Source organism: Euprymna scolopes, chromosome 7 (genome assembly GCF_053919585.1).
Source record: "Euprymna scolopes isolate OS-2025 chromosome 7, ASM5391958v1, whole genome shotgun sequence".
Lineage (NCBI taxonomy): Eukaryota > Metazoa > Mollusca > Cephalopoda > Sepiida > Sepiolidae > Euprymna > Euprymna scolopes.
Window position 1 is genome coordinate 107061545 of NC_136488.1, and position 26038 is coordinate 107087582.

Here is a 26038-nt window from a genome sequence, read left to right on the forward strand (position 1 = left end):
AGAGTCTTAGCTTTGTACGAAAGCTAAGTCTCTCTCTTGATTCAAAATGTTGAGATCCAGCAACAAGCAAGAGCAAGATAGCTAGTGTGACGAGCTCGCCCCTAGATTTCTACTTGGTGTTCTCTAGGTAATTAGGAGAGAGTTAATGGAAGGTCGCGCCAAGTATCATTGCGTTATTCCCTCCTCCGTCAGGCAAGATTACTTGAATGGGGTATGTATATTCAATCTTTGACTTGGAACGATACTTATAGGCTTAGGGTGAATTTGTAGGTGGGCGAACATGATCAGATCTTGTGGAAGAAGGAAAGAAAGAACAAACACATCATTGTATGTACATATATACAGCTTTCCCTTGTTATTTTTATTTTTTCACAATGTATAAAAACGAAAACATAAAAACAGGAGAAAGAAAAATGTCCCAGCCAGTTGGTCATAGTTCAATTTGGAGGTTAGATCATCTCCCCCCGACCCATTCCCTCTTTTTCTTATTTCAAATCTGTTTTGTTTTGTTTCCCTTTTTCTTTTCTTTTTTTTTTTCCACATATGTATCGACCCTTAGGTACCCGAATAGGTTAGTCTCACAAAATACAAAATATGTCCAAAGGAAGTAAATCCTATATATATATATTTTTTTTTTCTCTCCCCTTGTTTATTGTATGTATCTATTTATTTTTAATTCCTCCTCCCCCATTTTTTTTTTTTTTTTTTCTATGAGTGTAGTGCCGGAATAATGTGTTTTTATTTTATTTTTACTTGCGACAGCCGGCGAGGATAACAGTTTATATCAATAACAGAAATTCCGACTCGCCTTCGTAGAGGACCCTGTTTTTTTTTTTTTTAACGTTAATTTGAGATTAACGTTTTCTCTTTTTTATCTTCTTTTTTATCTTCTTTTTTTTATCATTGATATTCCATCAACGGGTCGCACTGTATCCTATAGTTATATATATATATATATATATATATATATATATATATATATATATTGACGTCTGTCATCTTTGGAAATGTTTCTGCAACTGCCTTCCAAAGTTTTCTGATTTTTGGTTGTTGAATTTCGGCGCCAATATTTTTATTTTTTTTATTTTTCCTCCCATCTTATTGGTCCATTTAGATCGCATGATTTTCCTTTCCAAATTGGGTGATCCTTTCGCTTCCTTTTATGTGATCATCATTTTATATCATCATAATCATCATCATCCAATTAAGGTCATCTGTTTATTTTTTGTTTTTTTTTATATGTACATATATACAATCATCGTTACACTAGCAACAAGTTAAACTGCAAACCAGCTTAATGCGGGTACTGGTCTCCCGCTTTATGGTTTTTTAAATCAGAGATTTGCTTCTCCTAGAAAGTTGCCATCACCACGGCTTACGGGAGCCCTCTCCATCCCAACACACACATACATACACACAAACACACATAGTGCTAGTTGGCCGTTGACCCCGAAAAAGAGTTCATTCGCCCTTTGAAAGGTCTTGTTTTTACTCCTTCAGGGAGACTAACAAGTCTGATGGGGGGAACCAGTTTAGTCGCCGGTGACTAGACCATGAGGCAGGTAGTACTGGGTTACATGGTACCAGTAGATAGTAGTAGATACATACATACATATACACATAAATATACATATATACAAGTACAACCACACACTCATACATATAAATATACACCCATATAGACACATACACATAACTATATAGTCACACATACATATATGTAACATATAACTACGATTTTGTGCATCTATAGCCCTGTGATACTATTTCTTCTTCTTAGTCATAGTTAATTTTCTATAGTTAATTTAATACGCTATAAACTTTATATTAATTCATAGTCAAAAATTTATTTAATAAAACTTCGGCAGTTTGGTAACCCCATTAAATAAATACCTTTATGAGACAACTGATTTCAATAGTTCACATAGATATATATATATATATATATATATATATACACGCTCACACACACATATATAAAATGTCTTGTATATTTTTTTTATTATTATTACAATTAAATATAGGGTAAAACTTGGGGAGAACGCTCTGTTTTACCAAATATAGTATTATACAGATGTACACAACATCCCAACATCATCCTATCAGCTACTTTTAATAGTAGTAATAGCAGCAGAGAGAAAGTGAGCATTGCTCTATCCTTTCTTTTCTCTTTTTCCTTTATTTCTTTTGTTGGTTTATATTTTTTGTAAATATATTTGTTCAGTAGTTTAATTTTATTTTGTTTGTTTTGCTTGCAGAAATGTTTTTTATATTTATAATAACTTCCTTTTTTCTTAAAATAAATATGAGAACAGCTTTTGTATTACTACTGTTCTCATCTTGAGCGTTATTCGAATAGCCCTTAAGATGAGAACAGTTGTCCAAATAATATGAATTATCCTCTTCTCAAAAATTTGCTAATAGAATAGTTTGAATAAAAAAAAATAAGTTTTGGGATATTATTTGTCTGCTTACAAGTTCAATGTGTGTGATCAACTAGAAGTAAAAGTAACCAACGTCATTGGTCCTTTTTGTATAAAACATTTATCTCTAAACAACCAGAAACTTTTTCTTTTATAGAAATCGATTGGTGTTTATGTTTAAACATAAACACCAATCTATTTCTATAAAAGAAAAAGTTTCTGGTTGTTTAGAGATAAATGTTTTATACAAAAAGGACCAATGACGTTGGTTACACCACAACTGCCACAGCTAGGATTTTACTATTTGTGTTGAACCAAGTTCATCTCAAATTGTCAAAGACCTTTGTTTCCTCCCCAGCCATCTATTTAAAATTATATACAGTTATGATGTGACCACACCTATCATGCTCAGAACATTGACAGAGAGAAAACTGTTCTAACTAAGTGAATATGCTATATCAAACCGCTGTTATATTGAGAACACCGTGGTTCCCTGGACCTGGATTCATTAAAGTTCCTACATTTAGTGATCGACTTAGTAAACACCCACAAAATTATTAAACATCTTCTTAACAACAATCCTGAACAATTTTTCATTTTCATATGTTTAACACATATCGACATGTCTGCAAAATAAAATTAAAAAAAAAACATAATTTCCATGACTTTCATAAACAGTTGTTCATGCTCAGAATCGCTGAAGCATAAAACAAAACAGCGGTTGTTTTTCATTTTGTAAAATCTTCAGACTTTCCCAAATTTTCTGAAACTACGTATGTTGTCCCCCCCCCCACACACTTTATACACATGCACTCAGGTATAGCATGACTCATACATTGTTCATTTGCTTGACAATTATATATTATCCTACATACTATATACATGCACTTTTGATGAGTTGTGTGCCTAACGAGCGCTGTACACAGTATTTTGAATAAAACTATCAACATGTTTGTATAATTATACTGAATTATTCGATATTTGTTGCAATATTTTTGGTATCCCTGTGAGAGTATTATTACAAAAAATTGAAAGGTTCTATTTATAAACATGGGTGATAAGAACTAATTGGATGAAACCACAATCAGAATCAGAAACCGGAATCACTTCATAAAATATCCTGAATCTCTTAAGAATTCCTGCACATACCTTTTTCTTTTCACATGGGAAGGAACTCTATTTGTCTCGGGATTTCTTCAGATTGACTACCTACTGAAAACTCTATTCTTCATATTCGTTTGCAAGCTTTTATAATTCTTCATATTCTTCATATTCGTTTGCAAGCTTTTATAATTCTTCATATTCTTCATATTCATTTGCAAGCTTTTATAATTCAAAACTTCTTTGGCTTGATGCTGCCATTTTGTTTGCAACAACAATTTTCTTCTAAATCTAAAATGCCTTACAACTCCAAAATAGTGATTGAATATCAAAAAAATATTTATTGAATATTAAAAAAATGCTTCAAAGAAAACTTGAAATTATGAAAATCTTATTAAAATAACCACAATACATTTTGTGAGTCTGTATTTTTTGTTTTGTTTCCAGTGATTCAAGTTAAACCTTTTTTTATATTTACATTGAATTATTCATTCAAAGGAAAAGTAAAAAAAAAAAAAAATATGTCTTTTGGTAAATATAACTAGTAAAATGGCAAAGAAAGCTTGGATGTTCTTCCTAATAATAACCTCCCCCCCCCCCAATGTATTGATTATTAAAAATTTTTCTTTGTATTCATTTAGGTTGTGCTCACTGCTGTCATGGTATTTGTTCTGCTGGGGTGCTTGCATCAACGGTTTGCAGTCGGGAAAGAGCTACTCACTTAGATCCACCTGATAATTGTGTTGTGCGTATATCATTTTAGTTTCCTTTTTTCTTTTATTTCTTGTCTATTTTTCTTTTTTATAAAACCTAAAATTTAATTCTGTTTTCATGTACAGTCACTTTTTTCTTTATCAATCTTCTTTACAAAAAATAGTTTGTGAAAATATATTATGTCTTAAATTTTGAAAAAATGCAAAGGTATTGGTTGATCCTTCCAAAAACAAAAAGATAACATTAAAATTTTGTTAGGTAAATTTTTTTTTTTTTATCATTTGGATTATTTGGACTGCTATTTTTAATAATCCCAACTTTTCATGTGCATCTTTTTTGTTTTGAGAATTTTTCTATTAAACTATAGAACATATGCAGAATTTCATATTGAAGTCTTTAGTTAATCTATGGAAATGGATTATTCTTATTCCACCGACAATGACGAATGTAGAAGTGTTTATTAGTTATTACCTGTAGTAAAAATGCAATCTTTAACTTGGAGACAATCACTTGGACAATCAACACCATTACATGCTATGAATCACTCTGTCAATGGGGCCATGAATTTGCTGACTGTAATCTCCCTGAATTGGGGCCATGGGTGGCGAGCTGTGATATTCCTTACTTCAGCTAGATAGGAGGTTGAAAAGGTTTGATCCAATCAATTGGCTGGTCATGTCATCCCAAACTGTTTTATTCAATCTGATTCTTCAAAAAAAAATCAAACCTTATTTATTTCTCATTTTTATTTTCTTCACAAATCAATACTAAGTGATGGTTTAGGGTCAACCATTTTGGGAACAAAGAAAATTACCAATGCTAAAGAGTAATGTTTTTCTAAGAATATAAAATAATTATCCGATGTATAGGATTTTTATTTAACTTTACTCAGCTTTAAAAAGCTGATCAAACCAAACCTGTTATGAAAAGATCTACCTGAAGAAAGTCTGAAATTACATCGGCTGAAACATGATGAAAATAATAACCAAAGAATAGTTGTCCGAATAATCCAAATTATCAGTCCTCATTTCAAAATAAAAATTCAACTTTGTCCTGTCAATTTGATTGATTTGGAATGATTAAACTTTCTTTTTTTTTTTTTTTTTTTTTTTTTTTTTTATAGAATGATAATAATAAAAAAAACTTTTTAACGTTACAATTTATGAGAAACTTTAATTGGACCTATTGAAATTCAAATCACCACCCGTGACACCATGAAAACGTTAGTATCAATAAATCAGGGCTCTGAAGTAAATTCATAAAACCTTTGAAATTTTGTACACATGTACAGATTTTGTATGGAGTATTTTTTTTATTTACTTATTAAAACAAAGAAGTGGAGGAGGTGAACAAACAACACAAAACCCCACAGTGTTTCTTTTGAAAAAGCCTTGTTATATCCAGATCATTTTTTTTAATTTGTTATAAGAGGCCTTCAAGGAATCATGAAACCCCTGCTGTTTTTTCTACTGTTGTGATTTTTGTTTTTTAATAAGTTTTCTTTTTATATTTATCATTATATTTGTATAAAATCTGTTTTAAAAATAAAAGCCAACTCTAAATTCTTTCCTTTCTATCTGTTTTTCTTTTTTGATGAAATAAAAAATTCCAACGTCTAATATTTGCTTGTTTTTCTTCTGTAGCCGTTGGAACAGTGGTCAGTAGCAAATGTATCTGATTGGTTGGCTGCCCTAAATTTATATCGTTATGCTGAATTGTTCCGTGAACAAAATATTGCAGGCACTGATCTAAAAAGTATGGATGAGAAGAAATTAGTGGTGAGTAAGAAATGTATTTTATTTTTCTGATGAACAACTTAATCTCAATTACGTATGTGTCTGTAATGACATTTTATCATCTACTAGCTGGGGGTACCCGGCGTTGCCTTGGTGTTTGGAGGTGTGTATGTTTTTGGGTAAATCAAAAGAAAAGAATAATAAAAAATCGTTGCCCGGGTGTTTGTGTCGAGGGGGATGGGGGGGGGGGTTAAAATGTTTTGGTAGGTAAGTATGAAGGATCGAACCCGAAACCTTGAGGCGAAGTTGGAAATTAAAGCGTGAAAAAGAAGTGCAACGTTGACCACTGAGCCACCAAGAAATAGTAATGGAAACATGTTTGAATTTATTTAAGTATTAAGAATTGGCAGGTGCCCATACTTAATGACTTAATGAGGTCAACTTTCACTGCGGGGCAGTATTTTATTTACTGCGGGGCAGCTTTTTTTATTTTTTGGGAGAAACCAGCTCCCCATAAAAAGGGGATTGTCCAAATTGAATAGCAATTGTCTGATATAAGGAGAAACTCCGCATTGATCAAAGCTGATTGCTTTTGGACATTCCCGGCGATCGCACCGGGAACGATGTCTTTAGCTTCGTTTCGCTTTTATTATACGAAAAAGCCCAATCCACATGCGGCGACCGAAAATGTGGAATATTTAGCTTTTCAAATTCTGGCAAATTAAATAGACAGGTGACCCCCATTGTTAACTCGTAAATATTATCATTTAGACATGATATAAAAAGTTTTAAGGAGTGAGCCGACCGATCGCTTCTCGGAAAAAAAGCCTTTCTCGGACATACACAAAAGGCGAACATACATACATACATACATACACACATTTTCTCTTTTATAGATATATATATAAATCTCACCTGTCTGTTTAAATATATGTATGTTTGTATGTCTGCCTAAAACTTTTGACAGAGGCAACAGATTTTCACAAGATCGGTATCATTTTGAAGCCCGTCCCTTCGGACGACAAATATCGAAAAATTGACCAAAAACATTAATTTCTTCATCCTCAACTGGGCACTTCTCTACAGGGAGGGGTCACTTTTTTCTCCGATATTTTTGAAAGTCATCCCCTCTTTTCAATTGTCTAGCCTTAATTTAAACCTACATCACTTCCGATTTGGTGATGGATGCAACAACAAAGACGTCACCTTTTTTTTTTTTCAAATTCTTTCCCTCCTTCTAGTCTTCTATATATATAAAAGCGAAAATGTATGTTTGTGTGTCTGGTAAAAACTTTTGACCAACGGAACAAAAATTCTCAAACTTGGTATCATATTAAAGCCCCACCCTCGGGACGACAAATATCGAAAAATTAGCCCAAAAGAACCATCAGAAGTAAGTCAACTGATCAATTTTCTGCAGGGGGGGGGCAAAAAAGTGACATTTTAATGTTAAACATTACATATTTTTAAATCGATCTATAACTGCCCCAAAAAATACGGGCGCCAACTCTTCTACATAAAGTGTACACGGGCCATTTATTTTGGGTCAACTTGTATTTAAAACCCGTTGAGTCATGTCACGTGATCTTGACGTCAGCAAGCTCTAATGGCAGTCTGAATTTAAAAAACATTGTTGTTATTGGTAAAAAAAATTTTAACCCTCACACAAGCTAAACTATGAACTTCTACGCTATGACAACGTTACCAAAGTTATTAGCACATTAAAAATAGTTAGATACGATAGTTAAACGAGAAATACCAAGCCAAAAATGTGAAGTAAAAAAAAAATAAAATATGCTTACAAAAAATATTAACAATCAAAGTTTTTACAAAAAAAAAAAAACAGCCAGACGCCATTTTCTTTTTAAGTAACACTCTTTATAGTAAGGAAGACGAAGTGAAAGAGAGAGACACATATACAAACGCAAACAGAGAGAGAGAGAGACAGATAGAGAGAGATGTCTAGACAGGAAACGAAATACGTAATTTAATAAACGCTAATGTGAAGTAAAACAAAAAAAAATAAAATACTGCTACGTCATCTCGTAACGCTCCTGCGATGACCTCATTTAGTGGCTATCTGTCAATCAAACCTCTTTCACTCGCTTTATAAGCCTTATTTTAACACTATAATCAATTCCTCTTACTCTTGGCCTACACGGTTAAGTGGTTGGAGTTTGTTTCACCTCTGCGTCAAGGCTCCTGGGTTCAATCCAGCCTCACGACCAAAATTATTTTTTTTTCTTTTACATCTTTAGACACGCGGGCAAAATTTCTTCATTTTTTTTTACTTCGCTTATTCTTTAGTTTACCCATTCCCCCCCCCCCAACCTATACACACAGCGGGGTTTTTTTTTTCGCTGTTTTGGTTTTGGTTTTGGTTTTTCCGATTTTTTTAAATATCGTTTCAGGGTTATTACTTATTCACCCCCCCCCCCGCCCCATACACACACCTACAAACACCCGGGCTACGCCGGGTACCCCCCCCCCCTCCGCCTGTCTGTTTAAATCTATGTATGTATGTCTGCCTAAAACTTTCGACAGAGGCGATGGATTTTCACAAGATTGGTATCCTTTTGAAGCTCGACCCTTCAGACGACAAATATCGAAAAATTAGCCAAAAACATTAATTCCTTTACCTGGGCAGTTTTCTACAAGGAGAGTCGTTTTTTCCCTGACATTTTTTGCAATTCATTCAAACCTCACATAAAGGATATCGCATAAAAGGCATTATTTCGACCACCTGTGACGTCACAACTACGGTAGGCGCATCGATTAGAGCGTTTATTTTTTTTTAATCACCTTTTCCTCTGCTGCATTACAGGTTCGAGCCTGCTTACTGTTGTCTGATCTAGCTGAAATTTTGCATGTGCAATTATTTATCTCTCTACGGGTTATGTGACAAATTACAGCTCTGAACAAATTGTGGTTTCTGTTTTACAGGTGTTTGAATGGAGTCAGATGTGAAATGGAGCCTGTGGAATTTCGAGCAGTGATCCGGTTTTTGTATTTGAAAGGACGCACACCACAGGAGACTTTTGATGAAATGAAAGAAACTTATGGTGATAATGCCCCATCATATGACCTTGTAAAACGCTGGCATTGTGAATTCAAACATGGCCGGAAGTCTGTGGAAACAGCTCCCAGACCTGGTCGCCCCCCCCCCTCTTCTGCCATTGAAGTCAAGTTGAGGCTGCCATTTTGGAAGATCGGCGCATTACTATTCGCCAAATAGCCTAAGATGTTAAGATTAGTACAGGATCTGTGGAAACTATCATTCATGACCATTTGCATATGCATAAGGTGTCTGCCAGATGGATTCCCAAGTTGCTCACACCATTCCAGAAGCGAAAACGCGTCGAGTGCTTGAGGATGAAATTGGAGATGTGCCAAGAAGATGAGTCAAAGTTTTTCAAAAGGCTGATTACACAGGATGAAACCTGGGTCCATCACTATGATCCAGAGACCAAAGCCCAGTCAATGCAGTGGAAGACTTGGACTCACCACCTCCAAAGAAGGCAAGGGTGCAGCCCACCGCTGGCAAGGTCATGCTCACTGTCTTCTGTGTTACTCCTCAGTGTTGAGCAAACAATGAAAAACTCAAATCAGTTGACAGTTTTTTTTAACTTTATTTCAGTTATTTTTTCTGTTAAATAAATTGTATTTTGATTGTTTTTTCATTAAAGATATTTTATCAACTAAATTTTATTTTCTGACAGGAAATGGGCATCCAAGATGAATTCCATAAGAAGTCCTTGCTTGTTTGTATTGATGAATTATGTGGGATAAATCCGGATGTGGTAAGTTGATGTACCTCCCCCTCCTCTTCAATGATAAAGGGAATTCTTCAATCCCGCCTTATTTCTGGAATGGTAAAAATATAAATAACTGAAATCTTGTCAACATGTTTCATCTCGATCATTTATAACAAATTTTGTCAGCACAAGTAAAAGCTAACAGCTGTTTTTTGTTGAGTAGGAAAAAAGAGCTTAGTTTGTAAATTTTGTTCTCTCTTAACCACGGTTATAATCATGGTGTGTTGGTTTCTTTTTTCTTAACTTGATAGTTATAATCATTGAAACAATAAAACCACAACACCATTATTTTGCTCCAAAGCTTTCATGTTCTTTGTGTAAATTTATTTTCACAAATACAATTACAGTATACAGTAGTTACATTGATATTACATAATCTTAAACTTCTGTTTCAAGGGTTGAGGTGTTGTGAGAATCTGCAAAAGACGAGAATTTATTTAGATTGCCAACCAAAGAGAATAATTTCACTATCTTCTTACACCAAGACTTCATAACCCAACTTCCTAAAAAAATTTTGCTAAAAATGTTCTTACCTGTCATTGAACAGCAATAAAATGAAATCTGTTAAAGATTCATGACAGAAACTTAGCAGCCAAATTGGATATAGATTGAAATTTATTTGTACCAAAAATGGTTGGCTTGTAGAAAGGATTGTGAATTTTATTCCATAGGTGGCATTTTGAATCATCTGTAGTTAATGATAAAATTGTAGTTTGTCTTTATCTACTGAAAAAGAGAAGAATACATGAATTAAATAAATAAATTAATTTTATAATTAATTGACATCTTTATTCTTTTTTACCATTACAACCGGCTGGGTTGTTGGTTGCTTTATAAGTTTCTAGGACTTCAAATTACTATTTTCCAATTCAGGTGACTGTAGGAATACTGGGACATTATACAGTGATCTCTATAGTTCTGTTTTTTCACTTAACGATAGTTTTTATTTACTAGCAGAGAAACCCGACTTTGCCTGAGATTGATTGGAGATTAATAAATGTTTCACCCTCCCATATCTTATCATCATCATTAAAATATGCAAAATCACCCATTTTTCAATCAAATCGATTAATTGCCTGCTCTAGTTGGGGACCCACCATGGTGCACCAGGAGAATTATTCATATGCCTCCCACAGTGACTTAATCCACAATATATTGTAGTCTACATTGTACTGTAGAGAACCTACTGTTGTTTTATAAAAAAAAAATTTTTAATGGCTTGAATTAAAGTTTAAAACAGAAAAGTCAAGTATTATGGTTCAGTTGTGCTCTAAACAAAAACATTCATTTTGAACGCACCCTTGTCATATCAAAGAACCTACTGTTGATTTTATATGTTGAGCCTTTCTGTTTGTGCAGTAATAAAACTTCTCAAATGTACTTATGATGTTAAGTTGTATAAGACATTAACTTTAGTCAAAATTGCCTGTTCCCTCTTTCGGTGGATTTTTTTCAATTATCTATACTTATTGAAAACATTCTCATACAAAACCTATCTAAGAACACTACCAGACATATAAAGTACATTTGTGAAATTTTTAAAAAATTGGGCAAGCCGTTTAGTAGTCCATAGGAAATACAGACAAAGTTCCTTTTATATAATAGTAGATAAATTTGTTTGTAAAATATCGTACTGTGATTTTAATTTCAATATTAGAATTGGGATACAATGGGTTTTAAAGGTAGTGAAAAGAAAATAGTGATTAAATAGGATTGCAATCTGATTATGAAATAATGAATTAAAATGTTGATAAATTATGATTTGAAGACGATTACAATCTTTTTACTTTTTTTTTTTTATGCTAATTTAACATGGGCTGAATTATCTCTGAATTGTGTTATGATCGGTTGGTCATATTCAATTTTGGTCATATGTGTACATTTATAATATACAGAGTTTTTTTTGTGTGTTTTTAATTTTATAAAAAATTGATTAGAATGTTCAATTACGAAAGTAAGTCTGAGCTATTTATATAAATAGGTATAAAGGTATATATATATATATATTATTCCTTAATTGAAATTTTTTTATTTTGAGATGAGCATTTTTATGTTAATTTTATTTTTTATTTCGGACTACTAATCTCATCTTTATTAGTTGTTGTTTGTTTGTTTTTATTGGTTTCACAACGTTTCGGCCAACTTCCTCTGGCCTTCGTCAGGTGGTAACCGCGACGGATAGGAACTTCGAATCTCCTAACTGCATTCTCAGCCATCACTGTCATCCGTAGTTGTCGTCGTCTCACCACATTTTTGACCAATTACCTCTGGCACGCTTTGGGTGGGATTGAAACCGCTATCTTCAGACAATAAAATTAACATAAAAATGCTCATCTCAAAATAAAAAAAATTCCAATTAAGGAATAATATATATATATACCAATCGGTACGGACCCGACTATGGAAGATCAGATAATAAATAAATGTGGATTTATAAGATCAAAGAATCCAACCTTGATCGCCCTTCGGGGCCCGTGGCGCAGTTGATAGAGACGTTGAATCTCTACGGTTCCAGATGAACATTGTCTTAAGATAGCGGTTTCAATCCCACCCAAAGCGTGCCAGAGGTAATTGGTCAAAAATGTGGTGAGACGACGACAACTACGGATGACAGTGATGGCTGAGAATGCAGTTAGGAGATTCGAAGTTCCTATCCGTCGCGGTTACCACCTGACGAAGGCCAGAGGAAGTTGGCCGAAACGTTGTGAAACCAATAAAAACAAACAAACAACAACTAATAAAGATGAGACTAGTAGTCCGAAATAAAAAAATAAAATTAACAGGTATAAAGGTTTTAGAAATGAACCTTAGATTTCATAGTTATACTGTTTCCAGATTATTCTTGAATAGAAAAAATAAAATATTAAAATTATGGAAAGTTCTTTACATTTCGACCAATAAGCTAAGAAGACATGTACACCATTTTAATCGTTCTTAGTAAGCCACTGTTGAGTTATGTTGCAAACATCACAAACATTTGGCAGTTCAACTATTAGAACTAATAATTGTTGCATAGGCTCTGTTTTCCTTCCATATGCTCTTGCCACCATCTTTAATTGGGTTCTTCATGACTGAACTGCAATTAAATATTATGAACAACAACATAAGTTTATGGTTCCATAGTTTATTACTTTTACAAATAGCCATCATTAATGCATCCTCAAATTCCCCAAGCAAGTCAACAAAAAGCATCCATACAAGCCCTCAATATATAGGTCTGTATCAGACCCTGTTTTCTGAGAAAAAGCTAATATTTCTTAATCATGACATCACACTCATACAAGACTTATCCACCTGGCTCTCTCCTTAGGTGTCCCTGTTGCTGGTGCATTAGAATACACTGACTGCTTCCCTGCAGAGAGTAAAAGTCCTTTAATGGGGCCACCTGTTGACCATGGGTGGCAACTCGTAATACATTAGGATGGAATCCTGGTGATTGAACAGATCATGTTGAAGGTCCATAAGATGCACCACATTGGCCCTTACTTGGGTTAAGATGGATGATTGGATAGACTCGATTCAATCAATCGGTTAGTCATGACTAGCACTAAATCAGATTAACACAACAAGAAAATACGCTCACGCTCTCCACATTAGACAATAAACTGATTTGGTAAGCGGTGGCTGACGAGTCAATCAAGCTGAAGAATGGATAAAACATGGCAGGAGAACTAACATCTTTTCGAGAAATGAGGCCCTTAGAAAGATGGAGGAAACACTGGTGCTTGACTCCATCAACAGGATGAGTATACTTCTCCTGTATCCTTGTTGCATTGGGGCAAATTCCCCCCCCCCAAACACTTCCCACGCAAGACGCTGAGGCGGATAGGTAGCAGGAGAAATGAAAAATCCAAAATATGTTAATGTCAAATAAAAAGCCTAAAAAAAAAAACCACTGAAGTTTCAGATAAATTTAGTTCAGATTCAGAAACAGAATCCCAAAAAGGAAATCTAAATCAAAATCTTCCTTATGTTATAATTCTAGAAGCAACCGAAGGAGAACTGATATCTAAAATGTCTCCCTTCAAAATAGAGAAAATATTTTCAAGCATCAAACCTAAAATGGTCAAGAAACTAAATAATGGCACACTACTAGTGGAAGTAGAATGCCAAAAACATATAATAGAAATCTTCAAATGGACACTTTTTAACAACCAAAAAGTAAAAATCTACCCCCACAAAATGCTCAATACCAGTGAAGTGATCAGGAGTTCAGAATTATCCCTGTGATTCTTGGAAGAAATCAAAACTAACTTGAGAAACCAAAATGTTATCGATGTAAAAAGAATCCAAATTAAAAGATATGGTGAAACTATCTATGTAGTGATACAAACTCCTACATCCTAACTTTTAACACCCATTAAATCCCAATTAACATCAAAATAGGGTATGAAAAAATAAACATCGAACCATACATACCAACTCCCTCAGATTCTACAACCGCCAAAAGTATGGACACCATCAAGACCAGTGCAAACGCTCTCTAGTATGCATGAGGTGTAGAGATAACAAGACCCATACAGATTGCCAAAAAGAGCCAAAATGTACTAATTGCCAAAAATCTGAAAGAAACAAGAAATCCATCTCTCCGAAGAGAAAATAAAAAAAGCAAATTGAGAGTGAAAAAAAAAAAAGAAAGAAAATGCCAACAAAACTCTCAAAGGAGGAAAACCCAAATAAATCTATAGAATATTTTTCTAAAACATTACTAGCCATTGCACATGAGTATATACCTAAAAGTAGCAGAACTAACAAACAACAAAGATCCTGGTTTAACGATGAATGCTAAAAAGCAATTTGCTTACGTAAAGCTGCTTTATGAAAATTCAACTCTCAACCAACAAAGTACTATTTAAACCTTTCTAAGTAAAAAAGAGCAATAGCTTGTAAGTTTATGAAAGAAGCAAAAAGGATATCATGAAAAGATTATATAAATAAAATAAACCCTCAAACAAGTGTGGAATGTGGTAAAGAAAATTTCAGGCAAAAACTTACCCTCTCCTTTAAATCATCTCCTACAAAACAACATTAAAATAACAGAAACAAAAAACATAGCAAATCTTCTTGTCAAAATTTTTTAAGACAATTCCTCCAGTAAAAATTACAGTCAGTCCTTCCAAAAGGCAAAACAAGATACAGAAAAAAGATAAACAGATCAACTTTCAACTCCAACAACAAAGAAGACAAAAACTATCCTTTTACTAAAATTAACTCTTAAAAGCCATAAACGAAGCACATAATACAGCTCCTGATACAGATGAGATACATTCAGATTTTCTGAAACAACTTCCTCCCAAATTAATAACACATCTTTTAAACACACTCAACAAAATATGGTTCAAGGGAAAACTACCCAATAGCTGGAAACCTGCTGTCATGATCCCCATCCCTAAACCATCCCTAAAGACAGTTCGGATGCACAAAATTTCAGATCAATTGCATTAACAAGTTGTCGCTGCAAAACATTTGAAAAAATGATTAATAAATGACTGAATTGGTATCTGGAAATCAACGGCTCAATTGCCAACATACAAAGTGGTTTTAGAAGCAGAAGAGAAACAATGGACAACATAATCCGATTAGAAATCTTTATCAAAGTAGCTTTCATTAAAAAAGAACATGCAATAGCTATCTTTTTTGATTTAGAAAAGGCATACGATACAACATGGTGACAGGGTATAATAAAAGACCTTTACAATCTTGGATTAAAGGGCAGACTACCCATCCTGATAAAAGATTTTCTCTCTGATAGAAGTTTTAAAGTAAAAATCGGACCAACCTTATCAGACAGAAAAATACAAAAAGTCCCACAAGGATGTATTTTATCAGTTATACTCTTTAATATAAAAGTCAATAATATTGTAAATTGTCTAAACAATGAGATAAATAGCTCCTTATAGGTGGATAAACTTGTAATCTTCCATAGATCAAAAAATATTCATACTTTATAACATCAACTACAGATGTGCATAAACAAACTAACACAATGAACCACAGAAAATCGCTTTAAATTTTCAACAACCAAAACTAAATGTGTCCATTTCTGTAAGCATAGGAAAATGCACAATGACCCTACTTTCAACCTAAAAGGAACAAAAATTGAAATAGCTGACCAACACAAATTTCTGGGACGCGTTTTTGACAAAAAACTCTCCTTTATCCCTCACTTAAAATATTTAAAACAAAAATGTTTCAAAACCCTACAACTATTAAGTGTTATAGCAAATATTGATTGAGGATCAGACTGCTCATCACTCCTAAAATTATATAGAACCCTGATAAGAAGCAAACTAGACTATGGAAGCTTTATATATGTAGAAAGCTTATATATGTAGAAAGCTTATATGCTGAAGCCTATGAACCCCACTAAAATTGAGACATGAAAAATTAGGCTTACAATATTATGTAAAACTCAAATCAAACCCCCAAATTCTGCCTATCAATGCACTTTTAATCCCAACTACACACATCTATTCAAAAAAAAAAATTCAATTAAACCCTTTGGTTTTTACATAGAAGAAACGATAAAATCACTTACAAACATGGTGGCCAAAAATTCATAAACCTCCAAATAATCGATATAGAGGTCCCATATACAGACTACAAACCTTCAATAAACAATTTTATTACAAAGAAATGACAAGAAAACTGGAACAATTGCCAAAACAACTTGCAAATTAAAAAAAAAATTTATTAAAAAAAAATCCTATTAGATCCCAGAAAATCACATAAAGAAGTAGTCTTATCACTAATCCAGATAGGGCACATATACATAACTCACTCCTACATGCTAAAAATGAAGAACCTCCCAAGCTTTTTAAAAAGAGCAAATCTTTACCATAAAATATAAATACCATCAAATAACAAACTATATCAAAACGTTACTTGAATATACTTAGCGAAAATCAACTCTGAAAGCATCTAAAAATTAAAATTTTATATACAACATTAAATGACCCAAACAAGGTCGATATGCTGGTTAAACAAACAAATTCTCCTTATGGTGATTAATGAAAAGAGTTGAATTATGACAAAATTCATGCAATATTCTTTTTCTCTTACAACTAACTCTATAAACACATCTTAATTTCAACTTTTCTATTAATTTTTACAGCGCCATTATGTAAATCCTCTGCCTCCACCTGGACAAAATACAATAGAAACTGATGGTAAGTTATGATTTTGTCTATATTTTCTACTTGTATCCAATAATATAAGCATTATACACAATTTGATATGCAAGTCAGTTACCTTGTATCAAGTATATGTCGTCAACATTTTGTCTGTTTGTTGTCTGACATTTTGTTGCTTTTGGACTGTGGTATAGTCCTATTCAGTCATAGGATGTTCACCCTCCCAGGTTTTACCTTTTCTTTTAGAAGAGGCTAGCTTATTGCTAATCATGTGGAAGCATTTTTTGTAGTTCTTGAAAAAGACACTCCGGTTTAAAAATTAAAACTGACTCAGTCTAGAAAAATTTCTTCATTAATCAAAAACAAAAAAGATGTGTGTATTACACTTTGTTTTCTGGACAAAAGACCTAATCTAAAAACAAAAAGAAAAAACTAAAGCATTACATTTATTATTATAAAAAAAACCAAAAAAAAAACCTTCTAAATTAGGGAAAAAGTGCTAATTTTGGACACTTAATTTTTTTTTTTATTGTATGAGTAATGGTACATGATAAAAACAGTACAAGTGTATATTCAGGAAAAAATGTCACAAAGCAAAAATTATTGTTTATCCTTATATATAATAAAAGAGGCGCAGTTTTTCCCCGCTGGATCAAAATACCGTAGGTTTACAAGAACAGATGTCCCATACAAATTTATTATGTTTACGCTATTAACCATTACCTTATTTATATTAGCATACAAGTTGATTTTTTCTTTTTAGATAATTGTTATTTTATCAACTTGCATGAAAAGAGCTATGTAAAAGATACTTAAAACCGTTTGAATTATGCAAATACCATCAGTAGTTTAAAAGTTATGAGAATTTTAAGTGCCCAAATTTATGCTTTTCTGTGGACATTTTTCTGTAGAAAAAGTGGGCTAAATTACGGACCTCAACTTTTCAAGAAATTCGGTAATTTCATCACCATTTATTTATTTTTCAAGCTATTCTCATGAAATTTGGCAGTCTTATGTAAAATTGTGTGCTCTTTCTGATTATGCAGTCAAATCTAATATATCTCTTTACCATAAGCCATGAATTATAAATTCAGATGTACAAATTTCAATTTTTTTAAAACTGGCGCATGGTATCATACAGTGGATGTCTATTTATGAACAAAGCTAAGCATTATAGTAGTATTTAAATATAGCTTTATTGTGAACAGGCATTTTCCTGCCTCCTCACCAAAGGAGAGCTTAATCTTGGGTGTAGTCATTGAATGCCTAAAGAGCATTCATGGCCCGTATTTACTACTCCCTTCAAAGAAAAAAAATGGAGTAGATATGAATTAATCTCAGAAATATATCAAAGAAAAATTTTCATATAGATTTTGGATTTCTGTAAAAAATGGAAATTTCCATAGTCACCCAGAATTTATGCATTTTGGGACCAGTCCAATTTTTAATTTTGTTAATCCTCTCTATCTGGCACAAAATATACCCCTATTTTCTGCGATGCAACCCTAAATCGTACTTTACATGAATCCTCGATGTAACTTTCACAGTACCAGGATACCAGGAATCCTGATAAGCAACAACTATATATTCACCAGTTGATAGTATTTTTTGTCATTTCTATTCTGTTGTTTTACTGAAAATTCAATTATGTAAACAAAAAAATAAAACGGTAATTTTTTCCCCTTGTTTCTACCTTAACATTTAAAATTACTTCTATAGGTTTTAAGGTATGCTGAAAACGAATATCGCATTTAAATTTCTGCAAATAAATAAGGATATTAAGCAATGTCATTTGTTATGTTATCGCTGGTGGCTATTTTGATACGCGTAAGCGCAACCTCGAGAAACTATGCACAAACACGCATACCAAGATGGCCACCAGCCACAACATAAGAAATGACATTGCTTAATATCCGGAAAGCTACTTATTTGCGGAAAATTTAAATGCGATATTCGTTTTCAGTATACTCGAAAACTTTTAAAGGTAGTCATTTTAAAGAAAAATGTTAAGGTGGAAACAAGTTAAAAATTTAGAAAATGAATCACAATGAAATTCTTTATCAAACCGCCTAATTATTCGTATTATTATTATTTAGATATCTTCAGTTAAAAAAAGAACCGGTTTGTTTTACAGATTCGAAAAAATAGTCTTGACAATGAATTAAAAATAAATTCAAGTTTCACAATATCTTTTTTTTTATTTAAGTGTTAAGTAAAAGTACAGAATAGTTAACAAAAAAACACCCTTCCTTCCCGATGTTAAGAATGGGTTTCTAAATAATGTTATTATTTCAGCATGGTAGCATAAGTGCACAAGTACCTTTTATTTGTTATGCTTTTTTGTTTTTTTGACCACTAAAAAACACAATTCTACCTTAAGTACAAATAAGTAGTTAAACGCATGTACTTAGTACATTTTGTTGTTTTTTAACGCTTTTAGTGCACGTGTACTAAAAGCGTTAAAAACAACAAAATAGTATTGTTTGGAAATCAAATTTGAAAAACTTAAATAATTTTTTTAAATTGACGAACTCAGAATAAAAAATGACTAGTCTAGTAAGACGTAAGCAGAGACGGTTTTCTATTTTTAAGAGAATGCTTTAGTCAGCTCAGAGCATGATGCGCTTAGCAACCGTTTTTCCGTTAGCGAATTTGATTTCTATAAAAGATAACATTTGAAATAAAATTCTGCGCAATTAATGATTATCAAATATTTACATACCATCAACTGGTGAATATATAATAATTCTGAAACTATTATTTATATGAAAATGGATGATATATGCAGATTTATCTCATCAATTTTAAAATATTCTTCGTCAACTTTGCTTGGTCGTAACTTTGCTCCCTATTATCGTAAAAATAAAAATCAAACACCAGTAGAGATGGACTTCTTTGTTTATATAGCCTGTAAAATTTCAGCCATATCCAATCAAATTTAACCCCACGCATGTGTCTCCAAATGTAACGTATAAAATGAAAACATTGAAAAAAGTGTTTCCCTTTTTGTCGTCATTTTTTTTACCAATTTTTCATTTTTAACTTGGAGCATAAAAACATTGATCGCATAAAAGAAAAATAAATTAACATCATTGGAATACTTATTCTATTCTTTCCATCAATGTAATTATTTTAAAAACTGACCAACAAATAAAAAAGATATGGCTTGTTGAAGCACATTAGGTATGTAATATTGCCGATGTCCATGAAAATACAGCATGCACTTGTAATGCTATTTATATAGAATATATAACAACATTTTAGACACATTAATTCGTAATATTAAAATATTACATTTATTCCTAGAAGCGACGACATTATCATCATCATTATCTACAGAAGAAGTAGTTCCTAGTTTACACCCTGTTCCATCAGTCCTCTTACAACCTCATTCTTTACCTCATGAATTCATACTTTTTCCTACTTTCCTGTGTCTATGCCATCATTAAGTGGCTACTGAATTCATACACATCGCATACTCTTACCACTTTTTGTTTACAGAATTAATGATGTCTCCCTTTCTGTATAAACTGGCTTTCGATTGGCTGAACTCTAAACATTCCTACATTCTAGATTAACAGTATCAACCTCAAAACAGAATGTTCACTTGCATTTCATTATGACCTCTTCCGATTACATATGAAAGAAAAACCTTTTGGCTTATTACTTATTGCATTAGACACCCCAACAATGAATTAAAAAAAAAAATGTTGCTGTGTGTGCCATTAAACTAATCGGTCGCATAAACTTGTGTGTGCTTGTGTTTACCCACATACATGTGCGTGTGTTTTTTTTGCTTGAGTACCTCTGTGTTTGTACGTGTGCCATAACACTATTAAGCCACGTAAAATCGGACACGCTTGTGTTGGTGTTTGTACACGTATGTGTGCATGTGTGTGTGTTTTCTTTGTACACATGTATTCGTTATGTTAACATGAACATGCAGCATCAGAACAGATACTACACTTACAGCCTTGGCCCGAAAACCAACTTATTATATTTACTGTTCTGAGGACAGTAGCAAATAAAATATATTATATAAATCTCGCCTGTCTGTTTGAATGTATGTGTGAATGCTTGTATGTCTGCCACTTTTCTCCGCGACATTGGATCTGGTCAAAACCGGTACTGTCTGAAAGGTGATGTCTCCGTCGAATTATGTGAGAATTAGAAAAAAGCAGTCAATTATTTCCTATAGAAATAGACGTTTGCAACTAAGGAGGGTAGCAAAAAATTGTTCCTTTATGACAATTTAGCGAAACATGTATGCACAAAAAAAGTTCTTTCTTGAATTGGTTTAGATAGAAAAAAAAAACGACGTTACTTTGTTGACGCCATCGTGGAGCAATGGTTAATGTGAGAGCATCGTTATCTTATGGTTGCATGTTCATGCCGACATAAATGACATTTTTTTATTCTTAGAGTTTTAATATTTAAATAGGATTATTTATGCTATTTTTTTTTTGTTTGCTTATTCTTTATTTTTCCTTTTTTTTTATTTTTCCATCACATCTGTTTTTTATTTTTTATTTTTATGGGTTTTTAAAAAAGTTTTAACATTTTTTTCGTGCGCTTCTTCTTTATTTTTCCTTTTATTATTGTTTTGACTTAAACACCCACCCCTACCCCCAGGCAACGCTGGGTACTCTCGCTAGTTTAAGAATAAGGGAAGGGCGAATAAAAGCGAATGAGATTTGTATGTGTGGAGATATATACTTGTAAAACATCATAAAATGAGTCATTTTTTTTCAAAAGTTGATTAAGCATGCCATTCATTTTTAAGTAAATACTTTCTTGTAAAACTTTATTATTAAAGTTATTAAATATTTTTAATTCTGTAATAAATTACTTAAAAAAAAATTCTATTGTGTATTTTTCCAAATGTATCACCACTTATCCAGGTCAAAAGTCACTGAAGTATATGGGTTAATGAGATTGTGAATTGAATGCTGGAGAATAATTTGGTAAAGTAAAAGTAAAGACTCCTGATTAACCATTGCTACAATATGATCATCTTTAAATCTAATCTCAATATTTGGATAAAATGTAAAGACATTTTATGACAAATGTTTATTAAATAAAATTAATTTTATTAAATTAATTTCATTCCTTATTTTCAATTATCAATCTAACCATTTCAGCCAATCATATACTCAGGAGGCTTTTAATCTTGATAAGTGGTAAATGTTAAAAGATTCCGGGCGTGTTAAAAATATTATTTATTAAAAAAGATTACATATTGATATATTGATATAATGATAAGTGCGGATTTATCTCTTTGCATGTGGAGCTGAGTATATGTTCATAACTGCCATTTTGAACAATCAATCAATAATGCAATGCTAGATAAGATGAGCATAACTAAGAATTAACTTTGCTTAAGGCTCCCTCTTCCATCTTGTAGGTTTTCCTCACAATAATTATTGTATTCAACTGCAATCAATTCTATTGCGTTTTTTTAATAAACAATTATTTATGATTACTTGTTTCAGATCCAACACAAACTTGTGATCATCAATTTTCCGATTACAACTTTTCCTCTATGCAGCGTTGCCATTATTGTGATAAATTTTTATTTGGATTAATGCATCAGGGCTTCCAGTGTCGAGGTAAGAATTTTTTGTTATTTTGTTACATGACACTTTTTCTGATGCATCTAATTCCTTATTCAGTTAAAGTAATTCCATATCAAATCATTCAGACTAAGTCACTAAGTTACCGCATGGATTTGTTAAATATGATTGAAACAATTTGAAATCTTGAAAATTTTAGCCAAACACAAAATAAACCATCTTTAAGATTTTAACATGAAATATGATTCACAAGAAAATTGGCATTACAAAATCCATTTTTCTTCTATAAAATTCCATGTATAGCACCATGAAAATTTGGACCAAAACGTTTTCTGAAGATAAGGAATCCAAAACTGATATAAAAAATGCACAGAGGTTAACTTTTTTTTTTTTAACCTATACTACAATTTATGTAAATCAAAATGTATTTTTAACAAGAGCTTCTCATCCAACTATTTATAACAAAATTTAAAATGAAGTCTTGTTTCTAACGTTGGCAATCAACAATAAAAAACATAGGCATTTTTTCTTTTTTTGCTATAGATAGACATGTGTTACATGGGATCAACCTATTCCTGTTCGTACTGAGAAAACAGTATGCACTTAAGTGGTCAATGTTTGCTCTTTGGTATATCTCTACGTGAGGTGCTTTGTGCCATCATTTTAGATGCAATATATGTTGCAAATGATGAATTTAGAAGAACTTTTTAAATATTTCTGTAAGAATATCTTGTGTCTATTAAGAAAGATGGCAAAATATACAAGATGTGATAGATGAATAATTTGAACTGTTTTTTATTTTTAGTATGTGGTTTTTGCTGCCATCGGTGCTGTTCTATGATGTGTCAATCAAACTGCAATACTGCTAAGTATGAAAGAATAAGACGACCTAGTTTTTCTCAAAGTAAGTTTTTTTTTTTTTGTTGTTTTTCAAGATGTTTGATTAATCAGTAACAATTAATAAAACTGTTTTTTTGATTATTTATTGATTTTTTTTTTTTTAAACGAGTAAACCTTTTTTGTAAAGCTCATTTTTTCTGAACTTAAACTTTTTTCTAAAGCTCATTTTTTTTTTGTTCATAAGAAACGAATTATCTCCCTTAGAATGTTAGTGATAAATTTGTTTTATTTACAAAAAATGACTACTCCTACCAATAATCTAAAATATCGAAGTTACCAGTTCTCCCTATATAAGCAAGCAGTGATGGTGAAATGACGAAATAAAATAAATTGACACTTCTATCCATTTAAAAAAAAAATGAACTCTTGCATGTTAGATTTGGATAGACTACACTTATGTGCAAATATGTGTTTTCAAAATTTAAGTATATATATATTTTCAGAAATTAATATGCCTGAATTTTTTTAGATGAGAGCTGATTACTTGTATTGATCGGACTTTGCAGAAATAACACTCAAGATGAGAACAATAGTCTGATTAATACAAGTCATATAATATGCCTTAATTTCTACCATATATTAAAATTTAATGAAAAGATTTACAGAAATTAGTGCTGAGACATTCGGAACCAGCAAAATCAGAACTTTTTATGGTGTTGGAATAAAAATAAATTCTAATTCTGAAAATGTTTCTTTTAATATTTTAAACTTCATTTTTCATTGCTTGTACTAATGATAAATATTTACCTTTTTAAACTTCATTTTTCATTGCTTGTACTAATGATAAATATTTACCTTTTTAAACTGAGTAAAACTAAAATCTGTAGATCATAAGAGCCTAGCGTAAAAAACCCCCAAAATCTTAAACTTTGTATAAATTCGATAAGTAACCTTTAAAAGAATGCAGTCTTTTACAAGGCTCTGAAAAAATGTTTAACAATAAAATATTTTTGTCATAGATAATACTATAAATAATATTATTCATAATTAAATTAAAAGTAAAATATAAAACTGTTTTTGTAATTTTTGTAATTCATTTATTTTTGCTTTTTTCTATTCATTTTAAAACTTTAAACATTTTCAAAGGTTTTGTGTTGAGTTGAATTTCTTATAAATAAATTTGTGAATTTAAAAATTTTCATATCTCTGTGTGAAAACAGTTTGGCACCAGTTCTTTGATTTTCAATGTCTGTATACTGGTTGTAAAGCAAAATTTCTAAATATATTATTAAAAGTAGTTTGGGAAGGAAATAAAAAGGCAATAAAATCATGAACTAATAATACAAATTATTTATTAATATTATTGAAACTGTTTGGCAGTTCACATATTACATTTCTCTTCCATTGAAAAAAATCTGTGAAAATTTGCCAGCATTAAAATGTAAGTGTATTTTTTAAAACTATTTTAAAGACATTTTAAATTTATTCATTAAAAATTAGTAACATGTTCTTTATTTAGGAATGAATATGTCCTGAGGTATATTGTGATAGTCATATTATGAGATCACATAATTGTCATTGCTATAGTTTCTTGAGTTTCCTTTCATAGGGCAGATCTCATAGACCATGTATCATTTGAATAGCCAGTCTTTAAACTTTCTACAGATGCTGAATATCACATATTAGATATGAAGCAAAGAGCTGGGTACCATATTTTAACAGTGGTCTGAAGAGGGATACATAAAGTGTGAGAAATATTTCAGGACTGTTTGCAAAAAGAATCTGAAATGAGAAAATTTATATGGATGGAAGCACGCGTCTACAAAAAGGCCAAGATCTTTTGTTTTATTCACCTCTTTGAGCAGAACTGTGTTATTTTTTAAAGTAATAACTGAGTCAGAACAAAGAACCCACTGCAATATGACAGCAGTTGAGGTATTAGTTCCATTTAATGGACCATTTTCAGGAATATTGAAGGCTCGAGATTGTCAAGTCCAAGAGCTATTTAATGTCATCTGCAAATAGGAGCATGTTTCTGGCAATCATTTCTGGCATCTTTGTTGATATAAAGTAGACAGACAGAAAAACACCATTGCAAGCATCCATCTCTGATGACTCCTCCATTTATCCGAGCCTTGTATGTAGTATCACCAAGAAAGAATCATGTCCACTTTATGACCAATTCATGGAAATTATAAATGTTGAGTTTACATAAAAAAGACTTTAATGTGAGCAGAATGTCCCTCCCCACATTTAATGTATCTCACTCCCCCCATTTAATGTGTATTAGCAATACATGCAGACGATAAAACGCTTTGGATAATTACGGATTTCAAGGGGGTTCTGCTGAAATCATCATATTTTAAAAACCAAAGCATCTTAAGTCCTCAAAATACCACCATTTTGTTCGAAAATGAATATACTTTCAAATAAACTAATAAATAATAATGTACATTATATATTTTAAGAGTTTTAAGCAAATAAAGTGCTAAAAATGTTAACATCATAAAACAGCGTTTTCGGTAAGATTTTGTAGTGCCCCCCCCTCCCCCCGGATTTGTAAATGGTTGTATAACGTTTCTCTTAAGAATTTTGTCACGAAATTTGGAAATTAACTAGAAGAGATATTACTTTTAATAGATTTGGTTGTCTGAAATTCTTTTCACAGCTCATTTTTTTTTTGTTGTGTTAAAAAAAGATTTC

At 32.0% G+C, this 26038-nt stretch overlaps 1 protein-coding gene across 2 annotated transcripts in view; it reads left to right on the forward strand.

The window, feature by feature from the left end:
- Nucleotides 1-26038, forward strand: part of LOC145279882 (phosphatidylinositol 3-kinase regulatory subunit alpha-like) — a 140331-nt gene that overhangs the window by 55899 nt on the left and 58394 nt on the right. For both annotated transcript variants that reach the window (XM_080131341.1, XM_080131342.1), the window contains exons 6-11: nucleotides 4166-4269; nucleotides 5882-6016; nucleotides 9694-9774; nucleotides 16904-16958; nucleotides 22415-22531; nucleotides 23301-23399. In XM_080131341.1, coding sequence (XP_079987467.1) covers nucleotides 4166-4269; nucleotides 5882-6016; nucleotides 9694-9774; nucleotides 16904-16958; nucleotides 22415-22531; nucleotides 23301-23399 — 591 coding nt within the window. The remainder of the gene's footprint in view (nucleotides 1-4165; nucleotides 4270-5881; nucleotides 6017-9693; nucleotides 9775-16903; nucleotides 16959-22414; nucleotides 22532-23300; nucleotides 23400-26038) is intronic.